Source organism: Microtus oregoni, unplaced genomic scaffold, assembly GCF_018167655.1.
Source record: "Microtus oregoni isolate MIOR12 unplaced genomic scaffold, Mior012 000004F_ref0000308, whole genome shotgun sequence".
Classification (NCBI taxonomy): Eukaryota; Metazoa; Chordata; class Mammalia; order Rodentia; family Cricetidae; genus Microtus; species Microtus oregoni.
The window spans coordinates 2,597,376-2,618,488 of NW_024543063.1; the positions used below are offsets into that span (position 1 = coordinate 2,597,376).

The 21,113-nt window shown below is 47.2% G+C and overlaps 2 protein-coding genes across 4 annotated transcripts in view; one reads left to right on the plus strand and one right to left on the minus strand.

The window, feature by feature from the left end:
• Positions 1-3,443: 3,443 nt before the first annotated feature.
• Positions 3,444-11,852, plus strand: LOC121447258 (thymidylate kinase). Of its 3 annotated transcripts, XR_005974172.1 has the most exons (6): positions 3,444-3,685; positions 4,685-4,793; positions 7,121-7,211; positions 9,321-9,518; positions 9,963-10,036; positions 11,442-11,572. XR_005974172.1 is itself a non-coding variant. In XM_041650412.1 (5 exons), the coding sequence occupies exons 1-5, from the start codon at positions 3,550-3,552 to the stop codon at positions 11,550-11,552; spliced, it is 645 nt and encodes a 214-aa protein (XP_041506346.1). In that variant the 5' UTR covers positions 3,444-3,549; the 3' UTR covers positions 11,553-11,852. The 3 variants fall into 3 exon arrangements, 1 of the variants encoding a protein (XP_041506346.1); XM_041650412.1 differs by lacking the exon at positions 9,963-10,036 and having other exon boundaries at positions 11,442-11,852; XR_005974173.1 differs by lacking the exons at positions 9,321-9,518; positions 9,963-10,036; positions 11,442-11,572 and having other exon boundaries at positions 4,685-4,858; positions 7,121-7,175.
• Positions 11,853-13,317: 1,465 nt separating this feature from the next.
• LOC121446965 (cysteine protease ATG4B) overlaps positions 13,318-21,113 on the minus strand; it is a 40,597-nt gene continuing 32,801 nt past the window's right edge. The window contains exons 8-13 of the mRNA XM_041649892.1: positions 19,535-19,728; positions 17,865-17,943; positions 17,473-17,618; positions 16,368-16,424; positions 15,733-15,826; positions 13,318-15,026 (exon numbers count right to left, since the gene is read on the minus strand). Coding sequence (XP_041505826.1) covers positions 14,953-15,026; positions 15,733-15,826; positions 16,368-16,424; positions 17,473-17,618; positions 17,865-17,943; positions 19,535-19,728 — 644 coding nt within the window. The 3' untranslated portion in view covers positions 13,318-14,952. The remainder of the gene's footprint in view (positions 15,027-15,732; positions 15,827-16,367; positions 16,425-17,472; positions 17,619-17,864; positions 17,944-19,534; positions 19,729-21,113) is intronic.

The following is a 21,113-nucleotide window of genomic DNA, read 5'->3' on the forward strand; positions in this document are numbered from 1 at the left end:
AAGGAAATTATCTTCTGCAAAATTTCATGGGCGTAAGTTTAGGTGTCACGGGCCAATCCTTTCACTCTAACTTCACGCTGCCCGGGAATAAGGAATTCCTGTCCTGAAAGCTCCAGGGCCAAGGAACAGCTGGGGTTACAGCAATAGTGCCAGAACAATCCTCACAGCCTCAGCCTCTGACATTGTTGGTTATACAATTTTTTAGATTTTATTATTTTAACAGGTATGAGTGTTTTTCACACATGTGCATCACGTGCCTGCCTGGTGCCCAGGAAGGCTGGGAAAGGGCATTAGATCCCCTGAAACTAGAGTTGTAAGCCACCATGTAGATGCTGAGAACAGAAGCCAGTTCCTCTACAGAGCAGCAAGTGCTTTTAAACTCTGAACCATCTCTTCAGCACTAAAGAATCAGGATTTTCTTGTGTAGCTTTGGAGCCTGTCCTGGAACTAGCTCTTGTAGACCAGGCTGGCCTCGAACTCACCGACACCCGACTGCCTCTGCCTCCCGAGTGCTGGAATTAAAGGCGTGTGCCATTACCGCCCGGTCAGGGTTTTCCTTTTTCTTTTGGGTTTTCTGAGACAGGGTCTTCCTATTTATGTAGCTCTGGATGTCCTCAAACTTGCTAAAATAGAGACCAGGTTGGCCTTGAACTCATACAGATCAGCTGCCTCTGCCTCCCCAGTGCTAGGACTAAGGGCATGTGCCACCATATCCCCTGGACCAGGGTCCTCATTATTTAAAATGCAATTTTGGGGGACATGTAGCCCCGGTTGCCCACAATCTGAATATGCAGCCAAAGATGATCTTGAACTGTTCCTTCAGCCTCCACCTCCCAAGTCCTAATATTATAGCGGTGTGCCACCATGCCCAGTTTACTTGGTATCTGTGAGTGCTCAGTAAGCATTCTACCAAGTGAACTATATTCCCAGCCTTAGAAGCATTTACTCTAGAAAAAAATTCGAACTATATAGCAATTTAAAATGTTTCCCACTCGGTCCAAATACTAAACCAATGGTCTTTACTTTGCGTCCAGGTCCTTCCCTTTGAAGAAGGTGCTCATTCCTGAACGCCTAATGCCTCGTGAGAACATATACACGACTTTACTGGACCTGCTTTTCTGTTCAAATATCTCTGTTCTGGAGCTCATTTTAAAGACTAATAATCTTTTTCAAAGCAGTCTTATGTTTCCTGAAAAATTGAGCATACAATCTGTATAAGGGTCTCCAACAATTTCCTCAATTGTAGACATTTTGCATCCCTATGGCAACTTTGTTACAGTTAATGAAACAACATTGATACATTATTAACTAAAATCCATAGTTTACGAGAGTCCACGCTTGCTGGAGTCTCATATTTCTGACAAATACATACTAAGTATTCCGTTACAGCATCCTGAAGAATATTCACTGCCTTAATACTACAGTATGGGACCCACACACACACACACACACACACACACACACATATACTTTTGTAACCAATAAACATTTTAAAATCTCTGTAGTTTTGCTATTTTCTGGAATGCCATGTAGTTGGGGCTTACAGTATAGACTTTTCAGACTGGCTTCCCCTATACTAGGACACTTCAGGTTCTTCCATGTCCTAGTATGACTTGATAGTTGATTTCTTTTTTAGTTGAAAAGGATTCTACTGTGTAATTAACCAGTTTATTAGTTTGCCTGTTAGAGACATCTTAGCTGCTTCTATGTTTAGACAAATACAAATAGAACTGATACAACCATTTGCCTGCAGGAATTTCTGTAGACATAGTTTCCAGCTCATTTGAATAAATACTGACCATATATTAAAGAGTAAAGAAGTTTCTTGAGGAACAGCCAAGCTGTCTTCCGAAGTGGCCACACACACACACACACACACACACACACACACAGGTTTTACTTTCTCATCCGCATTGATATTTTCCTTTGCTCCAAAACCTCACCAGCATGCTGTATAGTTGGAATTGTAGGTTTGGGCTAGTCTAGTAGAGGTGTGAAGTTATCTTCTTTTAATGTACGATTCCTAATAATGCTCATGTTGAGCATGTTTACATATCTGTTGGGCATGTGAATACCTTCTCTGACTAGGTGTCAGTTTGCATAGACCTTGAATTTCTTCTCCTGCCTCCACCTCCCAAGGGGTCAGGATTATAAGATATGTCTCCCAATATATCGATTTTTCTGTGCTGGGTATGAAATCTAGGGCTTTATTTGTGTTAGGTGAATGCTGAGAGCCTCCTAATCAGTTTTGTTTTTTGTTTGTTTGTTTTTTCTTTTTTTTTCAAAGCTTGATGACCTCTTTTTTGTTAAGATTTATTTTACTTATTATGTATACAGTGTTCTGCTGGCTTGCATGCCTGCACATCAGAAGAAAGAGGGCAGCAGATTTCATTATAAATGGTTGTGATCCACCGTGTGGTTGCTGGGAATTGAACTAAGGACCTCTTAAAGAGCAGCCTGTGCTCTTAACCTCTGACCCATCTCTCCAGCCCCTTGTTTTTTCAAGACAGGGTTTCTCTGTGTGACAGCCCTTGCTATCCTGTAACTCACTCTGTAGATCAGGCTGGCCTCAAACTCACAGAGATCCGTCTGTCCCTGCCTCCCAACTGCTGGGATTAAGGCCACCACCTCCAGACCCCCTAATCAGTCTTATTGAAACATATTAGCCTTTAACTCACTATACTTCTGCCTCAGCCTCTGAGTGCTGTTTTGAGATCTGGCCTCACAATGCAGCCCTGGAACTTGCTATGTACATCAAGCTGACCTCAAACTCGCATAAATTGTGCCTGCCTCCAGCACATTTATTTTTCCTGATTGTAATCGTTTCTATAAAAACACTACTGGAGCAAAGCAAGAAGAAAATGGGAATTGTTCAGTTCTGGCCAAGGCTGCAATTAAATCCAATTACTTCCACCAACTCTGTCCCTCGGTTTTTGACACAGTCCCAGTACACTAAAACAGCAAACATTTCTGAACGCTTTGATGAAGCTGCAGCACGTCTTGGAAGAAAGCATAAGATGGGTTTGTTTGTTTGTTTGTTTGTTTTCAAGACAGGGTTTCTCTGTAGCGTTGGAGCCTGTTCTGGAACTCGCTCTGTAGACCAGCCTGGTCTCGAACTCACAGAGATCCGGCTGCCTTTGCCTTCTAAATGCTAGGATTAAAGGCGTGGACCACCACCGCCCCGCTAAAATGGCTCTTTTCTTGTGATAAAAACAACTTTTAGAACCCTGCAGTTGCGAGCTCAGAGCCATGAAAATTTGATTCCGCTACTGTTGTTGGATTTCCACGTGAGCGGAGCCTGCACAACCCTAACCCTAGATTGGCCCTTCCAGGGCACTGCAAACGGAAGTTCCGCGAGTGGGAGGTTACCAGGCAGCTGGGACCCGGGCCACGGGCTACGCAACGTCCGGAACCGGAATCGGTTCTTCCTCAGGCTACACGAACTCGGCTTCCAGCCGGAAGAGGCGGTGCGGCAGTACCTGCGCGCTCCCGCCTTCTGCTGCAGCTAACATTGGCGGGAACCTGACAGGTTGGCGGGAACTGAGCGGGATGGCGATGGCTTCGCGTCGGGGGGCGCTCATCGTGCTGGAGGGCGTGGACCGTGCTGGCAAGACCACGCAGGGCCACCGGCTGGTGACCGCGCTGTGCGCCTCGGGCCACCGAGCCGAGCTGCTGCGTTTTCCCGGTGCGCGGACAGGCCAGTGGGCGGGTCGGTGGGCGGGACTTGAGAGTATCTCTTTTCGGGCTTAGTTTTTGTATTTTTAAAAAGTTTCAAGATATTTATTTATTATTGTGTAATGGATGTGCTGCCTAGTTTTAGGTCACCTTGACACAAGCTAGAGTCTTTGGGAAGAGGGACTTTCAATTGAGAAAATTGCCCCCACCAGCTTATCCTGCAGGCAAGCACGTGAGACATTCTCTTGATTGGTTATTGATGGAGGGCCCAGCTCACCGTGGGCAGTGTTACTTTGGGCTGGTGGAGACGGCTTAATTGATAAAATGCACATTGAAATGAGGACCCGAGTTCAGTCTTCGAGGTAAAAAGCCGGTACAGTTGTTTATAATCTTAATGCCGGAGGGGTGACGACAGGCTTGATCCTCCTTCCGGTGGCTAGCCAAAACTGAGCTTCAGGTCCCAGTGGAAGATCTTCTCCGCAAACACAAGGTGGATTACTCCTGGAAAAGGAACCTGAGGTCGACCTCTGGCCTTCACCCCGTGCACTGGAACACCAACCCCTAACCCTACAAATTAAGTAGATGGGGAATTGGAAAAATGCTTTATTGGACATTCTTTTTGTTGTTGTTGTTTTTCGAGACAGAGTTTCTCTGTAGCTTTGGAGCCTGTCCTGGAACTAGCTCTTGTAGACCAGGCTGGTCTCGAATTTACAGAGATCCGCCTGCCTCTGCCTCCCGAGTGCTGGGATTAAAAGCATGTGCCATCACCCCTGGCTTTTTTGGATAGTCTAATCTTTAAGCCAACCAGTCAAAAGTCTTAGGGGTACTTTTGAAATCAAGGATTACATGGTTTCCACACAGTAATGCGTTCTCTCAGGGAAACTACTCTGGCTTCTTCAGAGATGGTTCAAACCTGTCTAGAGGTTTAATAACGTTTAGAGTTTGATATGAGTACAAGTCATAATCTTAGGTGCAAACTATCATGTAATTCGCAATTTTCTCCTTCTAGAAAGATCAACAGAAATCGGCAAGCTCCTGAATTCCTACTTAGAAAAGAAAACAGAACTGGAAGATCACTCAGTGCACCTGCTTTTTTCAGCGAACCGCTGGGAACAAGTGTAAACACCAACTCGCTGCTCCCCCTAGTAACTTGCAGACTTGTGTGGCATGCATGGGAATGCATGTGCGGCTTCATTAATTTTTTTTTATTTTTTTATTTTTTGGTTTGGAACTCTTGTCTCTGCCTCCTGCTTGGCTATGTATACACATTTTTGTGTACTATAAATGCCTACATGTATGCTTGTGACCTCATACCTGCAGCCCATGGAGGCTGAATCCCTGTACCTAGAGTTATAGGCAGTTGTAAGCTGCCTTGTGGGTACGTGAGCCTCTGCGAGAGCAGTAAGCATTTAACTGCTAAGCCACCTCTCCAGTCCTGACCTCTCTAGCCCTGAGACAAGATTTCCTTTTTTTAGGTTTTTTGAGACAGGGTTTCTCTGTATAACAGCCCCGATTATCCTGGAACTTGCCTTGTAGCCCAGGCTGCCCTTGTTCCCAGAGGAGTCAAAGTTTCTTACTGAACCTTGAGCTCACTAATTTTGGGTTCTGGAGATCCAAACTCAAGTCTTTATGATTACACAGCAAACAATTTATCCACAGAGCCATCTCTCCAGCCCCCAACTTTTTTTTTCGAGATAATGATTCCCTCTGTAGCCCAGGATGTACTCTAGTTAAAGGCAAGCCTCCTGCCTCCGCCTTCTAAGTGCCATTTTCTTTGTTGCATTTTAAGGACACATACTTAGCTTGTCAGTCGATTGTATTCTGGAGCTTGCATTTTCACTTGTTTAATAGTCTCTTGCACAGCATAGCTTCTTAATTTTACTGAGGCTGGCGTATCAGTCCTTGCATGGATTTAGTCTTTGGTGTTGTCAAATCCAAAGGCATCCAGGTTTTCCTCTTTCTTTTGGTATCTCAAGACAGGATTTCTCTGTGTGACCCTGGCTATCCTGGAACTTGCTCTGTAGACTAGGCTGGCTTAGAACTCACAGAGGTCTATCTGCCTCTGCCCTCCCAAGTGCTAGGATCAAAGGTGTGTGTCACCACCGACTAGCTCTCTTTGTTTGGTTTGGTTTGGTTTTTAAGACAGGGCTTTTTTGTGTAATCCTGGATGTCCCAGAACTAGCTCTTGGCTGGCCTGAACTCAAAGAAATCTGCCTACCTCTGCCTCCCAAATGCTGGGATTAAAGGCATAAATCACTACCACTTGGTTCGATTTTTTTCTCTTTTATATGTTCACATTACTGACTCTAGCTCCATACATTAAAAACCCTCTGGGACAGGCTAGATAGCCAGCGGTTAAGAGCACTGGCTCACAACCATTTTTAGTGGGATCTGATGCCCTCTTCTGGCATAAAGTCATACATGTAGATAGAGCACTCATATACATAAAATAAATAAATCTTCAAACAAACAAAAACTCTTAAAGGTCCTGCCTGATGTATATGTAGTCTAGTTTGCTTGGAACTGAGAATTCTCTGCATTAGTCTCACAGGTTTTAGGATTACAGGTTTGTGCCATCATGCCCTAAAGATCAAGAGCTGGGAGCCAGCCTGGGCTACATAGTGAGACCGATTTCATTTTTTTTTTAATTTATTTATTATGTATACACATGCCAGAAGAGGGCACCAGATCTTATTATAGATGGTTGTGAGCCACCATGTGGTTGCTGGGAATTGAACTCAGGACCTCTAGAAGAACAGTCAGTACTCTTTTTTTTTTTTTTTTTTTTTTTTTTTTGGTTTTTTTGAGACAGGGTTTCTCTGTGGCTTTGGAGCCTGTCCTGGCACTAGCTCTTGTAGACCAGGCTGGTCTCGAACTCACAGAGATCCACCTGCCTCTGCCTCCCGAGTGCTGGGATTAAAGGCGTGCGCCACCACCGCCCGGCTCAGTCAGTACTCTTAACCTCTGAGCCATCTCTCCAGCCCCAGTGAGACCGATTTCAACCTTCTTCCCCCACCCACCCAAACTGAATGCCTCCTGTGAGATGAGATGAATCTGACTTGGCCTTTTTTTTTTTTTTTTTTTTTTTTTTTTTTGCTCATGCTAAGCCCTTCATCCTTACACATCTCAGGTCTGGCACCCTGGCAATGGTGGTGAGCCTGTGGTGTTTGGGGGCAAACGTCCTTGATCTCAGTTCAGATTTGGGCACAAGTATAGGCCTCATCTTCTGGCTCCCCATGCCCTCTGCTGTCCTTTGCTCTTTGCGGGTTCCCCTTCCCCACATGGCAGGGCAGGAAGTATCCACCGGCATCATCTAGAGAGAGGACCCCCAGCTTTGTAAATAAGTCTGTACATCAGTGTGCTGTAACTGTCATTGTATGGGATTTCCACGTTGGGATAGTTTGGGAAAACCGGTTCCATCACTCAAGAGCGTTCTGTTTTTCAGGCCATTAATTAAAGCGAAGTTGAACCAGGGTGTGACCCTTGTTTTGGATAGATACGCCTTTTCTGGGGTCGCCTTCACTGGCGCCAAGGAGGTGAGTACTGTCTGGCTTCTTTCTCGGGTTGCCAGGTTGGGCCCGGGCCTGCTTTTCTTCTTCTTCAGTGTCACCGACCACGATGAGTACGTACGTATTCAAGTTACTCTTAGGAATTTGATGACCCTGGCATTCCTTTGACTCTCTCGCAAGATTAAGTTGGTTTTTATCAATAAAGAAATGTATATGCGGGATTTTCACATACAGTGTTGTGTTTTCCATTTGAATGATTGATCTCTCTTCCTGTGCTGCCTCACTCTGTGACCAGAGAGAGAATGACTAGGCTACTGGAGCCTCTACATCGCTTCATATGTGTAATGGTAGGACCTGCAGTGCCTTTTTTCTTTTGTTTCTAAAAAATATTCTCCCATTTATATGTGTTTAAGGCAAGGTCTCACTATGTAGCTTTTGCTAGCCTGGAACTCACTGTGTAGACCAGACTCACCCTGAATCATAGAGATCTCCCTGCCTCTGCCTATGCCTCAAGTGCTGGGATTAAAGGCCTGCCCCACCACCACCACACACACACATCTGACAGTGCTTTTTAGTTTTTAAGCCTCAGCTGTTTGGCAACAGAAAACTTCCCGGTAGTATCATTAGCTTCAGGTACGCTCACATCCTCTGCTCGGTATCAGATGGCATTGTGGATTCTTAATAAAAGTTTACATCTAAGATGTAACTCTGTGTGTATGTGTGCGCGTGCGCGCGTGTGTGCTGGTTGGGGGTGGGGGGGTTGTTCATTTGAGACAAGGTCTCACTGTGTAGCCATGGCTAGTCTGCAATTCACTATGTAGATCTGACTGACCTCAGGTTCACAGAGATCCACTATCTCTGCCTCCCTAGTGTTGGGATTGGGTTTTTAAAATTGTGTGTGTGTGTGTGTGTGTGTGTGTGTGTGTGTGTGTTTTGTCTGTAAGTATGTCTGGTGCCGGGGCTGGAGAGATGGTTCAGAGGTTAAGAGCATTGCCTCCTCTTCCAAAGGTCCTGAGTTCAATTCCCAGCAACCACATGGTTTCGCACAACCATCTGTAATGGGGTCTGGTGCCCTCTTCTGGCCTGCAGGCATACACACAGACAGAATATTGTATACATAATAAATAAATATTTTTTTTTAAAAAAAAAAAAGGATGTCTGGTGCCCATGGAGACCAGAAGAGGGTGTTGGGTCCCGTGGAACTGACATTACAAACCATTGTGAGCTGCCATGTGGTTGCTGGGAATTGAATCTGGGTCCTCTGGAAGAGAAGCCAGTGCTCTTCACTCCTGAGCCATCTCTCTAAGCACCTGGGGTTGCTGTTTTTGAGTCAGGGTCTCTTATAGTCCACACTTAGGGGAAGTCACTCAGTAGATCGTGTTGGCCTCAGACATGTAATCCTCTTGTCTCAGCCTTCTGAGCACTGGGATTCCAGGAGAGAGACACCACCACTTCTAGCCCAAGAACGTTAGTGTAAGAACAATCTTACCTCAACACAGACATCAGTCACTAAACATGCAATGTTCATGTTTCCCAGCTCTCAAGCCTTGTATTTTTATTATATTAAACCAGAATCTAGTTGATTAAGGTCCATGCATGGAGGCGCCTCTTAAATCTCTATTTATTTGTTGCTATTGTGTGTAAAGATACCACAGCAAGCATGTGAAGGGCAGAGGCCCACTTTGGAGAATTACTTCCCTCCTTACACCGAGTTTTGGGGATTTATCTCAGGTCTCAGACTGTGTGGTAAGTGTCTTTATAAGCTGAATCATCTCAGTGGCCCACGGGGTGGGCTGGTTGGTTGTTTCTGCTGGGCCTTGGACCTAGGGCCTCACACATGGTAGCCATTGCTCTCCAGTCCCTTAAGTCCTTGATGTGTAAGTTCCCACGTCTCTTTCTGACATTCACATCTAAAATATTCTGAGTCTCTAGGTTGACTGTGCCACTAGGACATCTGCGTATGCCATGCCTTATTCTGAGATTTATGAACCAGGACGTAATGTGGTTCATAAGCCGAGCGTAGAGCACAGAGCTGTGATGCCTTCCTGTTAACTCTTATCTGCAGCAGGTCCCCCAACCCCACTTTGAAGCAAAAGCTTATACCCCACTCAGTCTGCTTTCTCTAACTGTTGGCAGAATTTTTCCCTGGATTGGTGCAAACAACCAGACGTGGGCCTTCCCAAGCCCGACCTGATCCTGTTCCTTCAGTTACAATTGCTGGACGCTGCGGCACGGGGAGAGTTTGGGCTTGAGCGCTATGAGACCGGGACTTTCCAGGAGCAGGTTCTGCTGTGTTTCCAGCAGCTCATGAAGGATGAAAACCTGAACTGGAAGGTGAGTGCTGGCTACAAACAGCCGTCGAGGAGCTGTGTGGCAGTCTCCCATCTGCTGACATCAGCACGGCCGGTATAGTTTGTTTGGTTACCCATCTGGGAAATCAGGGAAGCTATTCTGGTTCTCTGCCAACAGACTTTCTGGTGGTAGTGGTGCTAGCTACAGAACCTAGGGCCTCACCTACCACTGGGCTATACTTCCAGCTCTCTGCCAACAGATTCTAATCCTCATACCGATTTTACAAAACCCTAAGATTCCTGCTTTGTCTATTGGGCTAGATGAGTTTAAGGAACAGTCCTCATAAGAATGAGATACCCTCTATCTGCAAGACTCAAAGATGAGCCCCAGCAAACGTCTGTTATCTTATTCTATACAAGCCTTTAGTCCTGTGACATCACCATTCAGAACATGGTCTTGCAAGCTATATCACACTTTACTTTGCAGTCTTTTTCATAGGAATGACTCTTCATTGTACGGATTATACTTACTGTCAGAAGGTGGAGTTTGCCAGTTTCATGGTGAGATGTCTTTTTCTTTTAGCTCATGCAGTGATTTCTTCCTGGCCTTCCTGTTGGCTCTCGGTCATTATAGGCACCTTCTCCTCTATAGCTACAACCTGGGCCTTTATCCTGCCCATTTCTTTGAAGCCTGTAGGCCTATGTGTGGCCATTTCCTGGAGCACAGAAGTGTCCATACCAGGCTTCCCTCTAGTCCTGTTTCCTCTACTCTGTAAACTTGTTTCAACACTGGTCTCAGGAATTGGCTTCAGCTTCCCTCTTGTTCCTCGCACGGAAGCCAACATGAGCCCCTTCTCTGCTGCTTGCTCCTACTCTGACCCTAACTGCACCGTCGTTCCACACATCTACTCTGGAATAGGCCTGGTGGGCCTGGCATTGCCCGCACAGGCCGTCTTTTAACTGTTGTCTACGGTTCCCAGACTTGCGGCTGGCACTTGAGTAGCACAGCATCACAGGCCAGTTTTGTCTACGAAGGCGCTGTTTCCCTGACATTACTTGCCCTTTGTTTCTGTTACATGTCCTCAGGATTGCAAAGTTTATCCTAAGTTTCTGCATCGTCTCACCATATTAGAGCAGATGCTAATACCCTTCTCTTTCCTGGGCGTTAAGTCAGCCTAGAGAGGCACCCTGGATAGTCTGGGCAAGGGTTGTGTGGCTGTAGTGGGGCCGCCACGCTCCCTTCCAGGAGGTGACCCCTGTGGCGTTTTTCTGCACACAGCCATACTTTGAGAAATACCTGGACTCCTTCCATAACCCTTCTGCAGCTTTTTAAATGTTTGCTGCCAGAGGTCTTAGCCAGACTTACAGAAACAAGGGTCCTGTCCAGACCCCCTCCAGATGGGGGGACTTGGAGATGGTGACACTTATTCAGACCGTCTCTCTTGGTTCACACCTGATCTACCTGTCCTGAAGGAACAGAGCAGCCGTTAGGACAGCTGTCATCTCCCAAGAGGACAGGAAGCAAACCAGGTTGATTTTTTTTTTTTTTTTTTTTTTTTTTTGAGACAGGGTCTCTACATAGCCCTGGCTGTCCTGGAAGGAACTATGTAGTCCTTAAATTCAGAGAGATCTGTCTGCCTCTGCCTCCTGAGTTCTGGAACTATAAAGGGTGGGTCACCATGCCTGGCGTGGAGCCTGTTCATTCTTATCAACTGGAGGATAGTTGCTCAGCCTGCTTAGGAGCAAGATGAGCAGCTAGTGCATGTTGCTTCCCGTATCTGGGATGCAGTAGGTATGCAAGCTACAGTGTGCCAAGAACATCAGGTTCAAGGAAAGCTGTGGGTGAAGGGTCCCTGAGATCTAGGTTGGCTCTTGCAGGCCCTGGCTCACTGAGGTCACCACATGCACTGGGAATAGGGCAGAGGTGGTGTAATGTCGCTTTCCTGCTCTCTCCTTGTGGTGACAGGTGGTTGATGCTTCCAGAAGCATTGAGGATGTCCATGAAGAAATCCGTGTCCTCTCCGAGGACGCCATCCGCAGCGCCGCACAGAGTCCGCTGGAGGAGCTATGGAAATAAATTAGACTTCCACTGCAGAAACTGTTCTCTGGTCCTTTAGGAGACTGGTGGAAGACTCACAACACTGTTCAGCAGGAGCTCTTCCTGAAGAGACCTACAAGCCTCCGTCATAACCTGAGATGTTGGTGGTATGGACAAGTTGTGCAATATCTTCTCCTGTAAAGGTATTAATGTGTTATGGTATTTCTATACCGAGCTTTAGTGGTAACTTTGGGCAGTTTTACTGAGATCATTAGAAACATCAATTAGTTGAGAGTTGTATTTTTTGCAGACACTAATAAAAGCTTATTTGAAAATGTACCTCACTGGCTTCCCCTAAGAATTTGTGGAGATGGGTCTGCTTACTACTACATGGGATTTCCATTGTGGGCTTGATCAGTGTTACCAGCCTCCATGCTCTGATTCTGTGTTCTTGGGCGTGGCCAGGCTTATCAAAAGGCACGATGTTCAACATTCTAGACATTCTAGATAATAACTTTTGTGTGTGTGTGTGTGTGTGCTGCTGAAGCTTCTCACACTATCCCCTCCAAAACAGGATGATTTGACATTTATTTCCTGGTAGAATACAGCCTGTATGTGTAGGGTGTGTCACAGGTGAGGTGAAGCACATTCCCCCTCAGGATCAAAAAGGTATGGGCTAGGTGGATGTCTTGGCATGGTACCTTGTGCTGAGAACTACCCTGGTGTGGTGATGCACATTTAATGCCAGCACTCAGGAGGCAGAAGCAGGTGGATCTCTTGAATACCAGGCTAGCCAGGGCTACACAGTGAGATAATCATCAAAAAAACCAAACCAACCAACCAACCAAAAAAAAAAAAAAAAAGATTAAAAAAAAAATGGTAGGGGATTAGCCAGGTGTGTCATCAGAGGCCTCTTAACAACCAGTCTGAGGTCAGGAAATGCAGAGCATCTGTAGCCCCAAGAGGAATGGAAAAGCCTCTGGATGCCGGGAAATCAGCCCTACTGCCAGCATAGCCTGCATTTCCGGAGAGCAGTGGGCCGAGTGTTGTGCGCAGAGCAGCCCTAAGAAGCCAGCAGAGTGATGCTAAGCCTCGCCTGGGGCCGTTGTACTGGGTCAGCAGTTTTCCTTCATTTGGACTCAGAGCAGGTAGGTGTCACCTAGGATTGTCCCACTGAGATGTCACCAGGCAGAATGAGGTAATGAAGTGATCCTCAGTCTACTAGTCCCCCAGGCCAAAACCAGGTACAGCTTGCCTGGAGGGAACTCAAGGCAAGCCTTGTAAGTGCTTTTCACTGCTTTCATTTTTTAAGTTTTTTTTTTTTTTTTTTTTTTTTTTGAGACAGGGTTTTTCTGTAGCTCTGGCTGTCCTGGAACTCAGAGCTCTGAGTGCTAGGAATAAAGGTGTGTGCCACCACTGCCCGGCTTAAACAAGATTTTTACTATTTCTATGTGTATATGCCCACAGGGACCAGGAGTGTTAGATCCTCTGGAGCTGGGGTCATAAGCAGTTGTGAGCGGCCCAGTTTAGGTGCTGGGAATGAACTCTGGTTCTCTGGAAGAGGTCAGAGCTCCTAACTGCTGAGTCATTTCTCCAGCCCCCAGCTCATTTTTATACCATGTTCTCCTTGCACTTCTTCCCATTAGGGCCCCAGGTTTACTCAATGAGGGAAAACGACACTGGCTACACAGTTAGGCCAGACACAGGGCAGACTACTTGTCCGACGTGGGGAAGTCTGTCAACACTAAAATCACAGCCAACCATAACTGGAGGAAAAAAATCAACACACACACAAATGTTGTTTTCTACTGAAACTTATTATTTACCATTAAGAACTGCAAACTAGACTACTAAGAATGAACAACCTCAGGAAGTCTTTCTCAAGCCCTGGGAGCTCCCTCAGGTTGTATTGCTCCACACATCTGCCCTTGGTACCATCAGCAGGAGTTGCAGCAAGACCCTGGGCCACAGCAGCACAATAGCTACTGGACTCAGGAAGTGGAGCCCCAGAGGAATGGGCCTTCCCCCATCCCATCCCACCTGAAGCTAAGGGACAAGATGTAGTAGAGACAGAGAGTGTAAGGAAATAAATTATGTCATGAACACTTTGTGGGCCACTCTTGAGTTGTCACATCTGGCATATGCCATCAGAGAGCAGCTCCAACCTCACCCGTTTACAGGGTCCTAGGGAAGGGCTTTTAGGAAAAGCTGCAAGGGCCACCCCAAGCGGCAATGCCCTGTTCATATCTTCTAGGGCGAAGGAAAGGCCTCTTTCTAAGACAGCAGACCTAGAGCATCAAAGCTTGAAGGCCCAGAAAGCCAGGATTAGAAGGTGGCGGGTATGGGAATGAGCGCCAAGGAGGGTCTGGACACTGCACCTGCTGGTGCCTGGAGCTACCAGCTCCGTTTAAATATACTCTATTGTGGACTAAAAGCCATAGCTCTTTAACTTTTTGGCCCCAAACCAAGAAATTCTCTGTGACCCAGGAGGGTTTCTGAGAAGGGCAAGAACATGGAAGAAGGCTCAAGTAGCAGTGTGTACCCTACCACCAGCAGGCACAGTGTCACAAGCAAAGAGCAGCTCTGCTCCCCTCCCTTTCCTCCCAGAGGGAAGCTGGGTAGCAAGCTAACAGCAGCAGGTGGTGTGTCTTGAAATGCATCAGCCCCTTACAGGAAACAAAGCTCTTCCCTAGTGAGGTCCTAATGGGAATCAGGACCACGGCTCCAGATGACCCGGGAGCTTGTCAGCTGCTCCAGGGTCCAGGTGTCCACACTGTGTCCATGCACACCAGTATCTTTGGGTTTTCCAAATGCCCCACCAGAATACTTTCTCTCCAAAGCCAGCAGCAGCCTTGCTGTAATTCTTTCCATGTGCTCTCCTACTGAGGTAGCCCTTGAGAACCACACGGGGCAGATGACAGCCCAAATGCTCACCCTGCCCAGCAGTATGAGGCCATACGTGACTGTTACTCTGTATACATCAACCTGCAGGTCTTCTAAGACTGACCTGGGAAGTGCCCCAGAAATTCATGTCTTCATTAAACAACTCCAAACAGGGCTTTAATTCCAAATAAACCACAGACCAGGTGCCCAGGAAAAAGCAGGACCAAAGCTGATATGCTGGCTGGGGCTGGCAGTGTCAAGCGGAGAACTCTGGAAGCTCCTGGCTCACCGCACTTCCTGACCAGGCCTTCTGATGGGCGATTTTCTCATGTGGAGAGGCCTTTGCTGTGTTTGGGGTTAGGCAGTCTGACTCCAGGCACCGCAGTCCTTGGTCCATGAGCAGAGCAGGCCCTCTGACAGAGGTGGCACAGCCGCACAGCACTGGCAGGGGTGGGCTGGGTGATGGAATGCGCAGACACTGAGTGCCCAAGGCAGGTCTGGGTTCTCAAAGCACCCCAACGAGGGCCATGAAGGCCATCCCCAAACCCTAGGATTTTCAGAGGGATAAGATTTCAAAGTCTTCATCCTCAGAGTCAAAGAACCTCTCCAGTCTCTCTACATCAGAAGAATCTGGAAGGAACAAGATAGAACATTAGGCATCTCTCAGGAGCTGGTGTAGGTGTGTGTTGGCTGAGGAGAGGGGGACAAACTAGAATAGGTCTGCTAGGCCCTGTACAGCCCCTCCTGACTGCAGTCTTAACAGGCACAAAGGAGTGCAGACAAGGCCCCAAAGAGGGATGGGAAGTCCACGAAAGGAAGGAGAATGGCACCTGACTCCTGGCAGCAGTTCAGGAGGATGAGGGCATCCCCTCCTTGCACCAGCTTAGGAATGAGCAGGTCCGACCAGGCTGCCCTCCACTGTCGCCCAAGGCCAGCCCCTGAACTCTACCTGTGCTGGCCCATAGGACCCAGGCTGCCCCCTGCAGGCACACTAGCTATAGGCCAAGGAACCAGGACTGCTCATCCCCAGTGGCTCTTAGACCAGACTTCATCATCACAAACCTGTTGTGCCTGGTCTCAACAGTACCCAAGGAACCTGTGGGAACATGTCTGGCTCAACAGTCCCTAGCAGACTATGGATATATTGTGCTGCTGCCGAGCTCAGGGTTTGAGGTACAGGGGCAACCAACTATTTGCACCTGGGCTCATATAAACAATGGTTAAAAGGGAAAAGACCGAGACCTGAGGGCTTGTGTCAGGCACAGACTACACAAAAGAAGAGATCGGGACAGGAGATTATCCCAGTCAGACTTGACTCTGCAACCTCAGCACTCACCTAGGGACAGGTTCAGGACGTCCTGGCAGGCCAGATGGGAAGGCTGCTGCTCCACTAGCTCAAACATAGGTAGGGCACCACCAAGCAGGGATAGCTGTCAGTGAGACATGGCTGTTAGATGCACCTTGACAGTTACTATAGCCTCACAGATAAGAAAATGGAAATGGAATCCATACTAAAGGTTACAGCATAGACCAACACAGTGGTCAACAAAGCACGGGCCTGCCCCACTGGTAATGGCTTGTTACCCCATCAGGCATACATGATCACAAAAGGCACAGGGAAGACAGCAGGATGCAACTGGCACAGGGGCAGCCTTTGGCTTACAATTTATTGCCACCCCAGAACCTCAAGAGGCAAGTGAGTGGACCAGAACTCTACCATAAAGTTAATGTGCAAAACTTAGGTAAAAGATGGCCAATTACGACCTAGACATGGCTAAGAGAAACAGCAATGTGAGGCACCCTGTCCCATTCAGTCTGCCCACATGTGTGAGGCAGGAACAAAACTCCCCATGCAACCAGTAAATAGGGCTCCTAGCTAGGCCATGCAAAGAGGCTCCCTTTACCCCAGCCACCTCATTGCCTGGGTCCCCAGAAGTTTCATCTTGGCTCTGGACAGGGGCAGCTACAGACCTTTTTGACTTGCTGACACCAATCGTTAAAGTCTTCCTCGGTCTTACAGAAAAACCCCTGAAATGAAAAGGACTGTGAGTAATGACCACATCTGTATGAGGATGAGGCTGTGATCGCTAGTCTTCAGGGATCCTGGTATGCACTCGCCAACACATGCCAGGCTGTGTGCTCTGCCCATGCTATGGTTCATACATACAGACACTCTGCTCAGTGATGGTAAGGCCTATCCCATGGTGGCAAGGGGAGAGATTCTACCATGTGTTTCCTTTGATCTCAGCTCTCAAAAGCTAGAACTGTGGCTCAAACTTGGTGCTCTCTGCACCTGCTAGCCCCATGTGTCTAGCATCTTCTATGAGGTGGGCTGTTTAGGTGGCGGTAGGACACCAAGTTCCAATCACTGAGCTACTGACATGCGTTCACTGTAACATACACACGCCAGTTAGCTGAGTAATTTACCAGTGGGTTCTGCAGGAAGTCCCAGCCTACTGTCTGTAGAACTTGGGAGGGGCATATATTGCAGAGGATATTCCGGGTGTTGTGTCTGTGTGACAGCTGCACACTGGCACTAGGCAGGCTGCACTTCTGCCAACGAGCAACACGATGTGCAGCCTAACTGGGCAACGACTTCCCCGGGTATGGCACTGTTTTCACATTTTTAGTTTTTCATCCTCTTTCTCCCAAACACATTCTGAGTAGGCAGGTTTATATAACTCACCAGAAATCCCTACTATATCATCAAAAAGGGAGATGGAAAAGCTCATTCAAGGGAATTGTCTCTAAGATATATTAAGTAAATAAACAACAAAATGATGATGAAAAAGCTAAGAGGAAATGAGGAAGAGACAGGTGACTCTAACAAGCTGTCATTTGTATTTTAGAGAGTAGGAAAAACACACACCCTCACACTTGGTACGTACACTCAATCACAGGCAACACTCACACACACTGTGGTTGTGACTGCCGCTCAGAAGGTGCACAGTCTCAGGGGAGGATATGAGGATCCTTAACTATATAAATCTAATCCTCTAAAAAACTACTACAGTGTAGACATATTCCTTTATATTCCACTGCAGGACTCCTGGCAGTTTGCACGGTTGGAACATACCACAGCAATGGACGGGTCAAGCTCTCCAATGCCCATCCTGCAGGGAGGGTGCTGGCAGTGGAAGCTCTCATCAGGGATAAAGCAGCTGTCAGTCAGTTCCACTGCAGGCTGTGTAGTGTGGGGGTCCAGATAGATGAGCTCCTCACCTGGGCGAGATGACAGAGAAGTCAGACGTGGCTGGCTAGGGCTGGGCGAGAGGGAGGGAGCAGACCAGAGCAACATCCAAACCCACATCAGAGTCAGCAGACAGAGGAAAGTAGACATCAAAATGCCAGGCAGAGTGGGGTGAGTGAGGGGGAGGCAAATGAATACAATACAACTCCACAGAAACACCCACTTCTTCAGGGAGACAGACCATCCCTATGAACCCATAGCGTACAAGTCAGACTCACCAACGTAGCCAATGAAGTAGTGGGCACTGTTGGGCTTCCCTCCGATAACACCCAGGGACTGGGGCATCATGAAGCAGTGCTGCAGGAGAGAAGAGGGAAGGCCACTGAGCACACTGGCCTTGCAATGCATGCAAGAAGACTGCTCCTAGACAGTCCCACACACTAGCCCAGTACACGGCCGGGAGCATGTGTTTCACCATCCACAACCTCAGGCAGGCCATGGCCTCCAGAGGCTTTCCTGAATGACACAAGAAGAAAAATGAGAAGACGTATCTCAAAGAGCTTCCAGTACAGACAATACAAATACACACCACTGGCTCATAGTTCTATCTGGGTAAACTTTGGAGCAGTGACAGGATTGAGGAACAGCTTGTGCTTTAACAATAGGTGGGCGGTGGTGGCGCACGCCTTTAATCCCAGCACTCAGGAGGCAGAGGCAGGCGGATCTCTGTGAGTTCGAGACCAGCCTGGTCTACAAGAGCTAGTTCCAGGACAGGCTCCAAAGCCACAGAGAAACCCTGTCTCAAAAAACCAAAAAAAAAAAAAACAAATTAGGAGGGAAATATGAGCAGGCACTAGGAAGAGGTAGCCTGGCCAGACATCAGCCTGACCCAATGGGACAGGAGAAATGACAACAGAGGATAAGTCAGAGAAAAGTGGGAATTTGGTTGGGGGACGCAGAAGTGACAGAGGAAGTGATCTTGGGACCTATAGCAGAGGGAGGGGCCAGGGTAGTCAGGAGTTCTGGAGGGACAGAATAAGATCAAGAGCAGTGAGGAATTTTATACTTGGTTTTATCTGAACATGGAGAGGTGATTAGAAAGTCAAAGACTTTAATAAAAAGTACTGCCATTCTGTACAGCAAGGCTCTCAAGTGTGGCTCCTTAGTTTAAAAATCTGAAGCCAGGCTGTGGTGGCGCACGCCTTTAATCCCAGCACTTAGGAGGCAGAGGCAGGCAGAGCTCTGTGAGTTCGAGACCAGCCTGGTCTACAAGAGCTAGTTCCAGGACAGGCTCCAAAACCACAGAGAAACCTTGTCTCGAAAAACCAAAAAAAAAAAAAAAAAAAAATCTGAGGGAACCAGAGTTCAAAAGGGTTTGCCTCTTGTTTTTGTCATGGAGGTGGGGGAAACCAAAGAAGTAGGTATACAGAATTCTCAGTAAATCTACCTGCAGTTCCCACCCTCCAGACCAGCAGTTCTCAACCTTCCCAATACAGTTCCTCATGTTGTGGTGACCCCCGACCGTAAAATTATTTTGTTGCTTCTTCGTAACTGTAATTTTGCTATTGTTACGTGTCATAATGTAAATATCTGATATGTAGGATACCTGATATGGGACCCCCGCGAAAGGACTGCTCAACCCCCACAAAAGGGTCACGACCCATGGGTTGAGAACCACTGATCCAGTCAGAAGTAGAGGCTCAAGAGATACCCAGGAGGGCACGGGAGAGACCTGGGAGAGACACAAGACCCTGATGCCAGGTTCAGCACCAGGCTGACTGGTCTTGAAGACCCTTTATAAACTCCAGCCATTTAAGTTTTCAACATCACCTATAAGATTAAGGCCTTTTCTTCCTCTCTCCTAAAGCTACAGCTAGTTGACTACACTTTGAGATAGATGAAAAGTTGGGAGCAGGCGCTCAGGTTAAAAGCTGCTCTTAAGACTCACCTTCAGTGTCTCCACATAGGCCTCATTGATGTCAGTAAGTCCCAGGCGGAGAGGGATAAGAAGGACTAAGGGTCTCCAGGCCGCTGGTCTGTTGGTGACTTCAGCTCCAGCAGGGAACCCATTACAGTGCCGCTCCGAATCTGCAGGAGGAGCAGCAGCTCCCGCACAGGGAAGACTGGCCCTGCACAACCTTCCTGAAGGGGAAGACATGTTTTCCATGAGCTAAGCAGCAAGGAAAAGTGTTTTGAAAACTAAGTGCTTAGGGGCTGAAGAGTTGATTCAGTGGTTAACATGACTATGTTTTCAGAGGACACAGGTTTGATTCCCAGCATGCACACGGCAACTCACAATTGTCTATAACTCCAGTTCCAGGTGATATGACACCCCTTTATGGCGTCTGTAGGCACAAGGCACTCAAGTGGTGCAGACACACATGAAAGCAAAAATACCCATATACATAAAATAATTTATGACAAACACACACACACCCCAAGTGCTTTAAATGTAAGTATCATGGAGAACAAATGTCCCCACTCAAAGAAACATGTTCTTGGTGCTGGAGACATGGCTCAATGGTTAAGAGCACCTGTTGCTATTGCAAAAGACCCATGTTCAGTTCTCAGCATCCACAGGCTCACAACCATCCTTAACTCCAGTTACAGGGATTCTAATGCCTTCTTTTGACCTACCCAGATACCAGATATGCATGTATTATACACACAGACAAGCAAAATATTTACATACATTAAAAAGACTTACTACACATAAAGACTTTCTTTTAAATATGTATATGGTTGCTTTGAATGAATGTATGTCTGTGCACGATATACAAACAGTGCCCTCAAGGACAGAAGAGATCTCCTGGAAGTGGAGTGAGAGATGCTCGTGAATCGCCATGTGGGTCCTCTGAAAGAGTAGCCTAGTGCTCTTAACTGCTGAGCCATCTCCCCAGCATACACTCTATTTGTTTAAAAATTTCTAATTACCATTAGGCCAAGTATGGTGGTGCATAGTTTTAATCCTAGCACTTAGCAGAGGCAGGGGGATCTCTGAGAGTTCAAGACCAACCTAATGTGTGTACAATGTGTTAGAAAAATGTGTCTCACAGTGCATGTGGCAGTCAGAGGACAACACTGTGAAGCTGGTTCCCTCCTTGCATCTTTACGTTGTCTCCAGGGATGAAGCCCAGTTTGCCAGGCTGGTGTGGCAAGTGCTTTTACCCACTAAACTACCTCACTGGTCCCACACGCACTTTCAAGCAAAATTTAAAGTGGCAGCCATGGGCAAACCCAAACCACTCAGACCCCTCACCAGCAAAAAGAGCATCAAGAAACAGCTCCTCTCCATCCTTTACTGTGTCTCTTGTCTATGCACCAGTCTAGCCTTCAATAAACATATTAATTAGGGTCTGGTGGTCAGAAAACTCAAGTGTTATGGAACACACCCCACAATGTTTTGCAGTCCCATTGTGGGAAGGGACCACACAGGAGGAGCTGAGAGCATTTCCTTTATGCTAGAAAAAAAGGTGTGCCCAGTAAGAAGATATGATCGGAAGCCCAGTCAAGACAGTCAGCCTGAA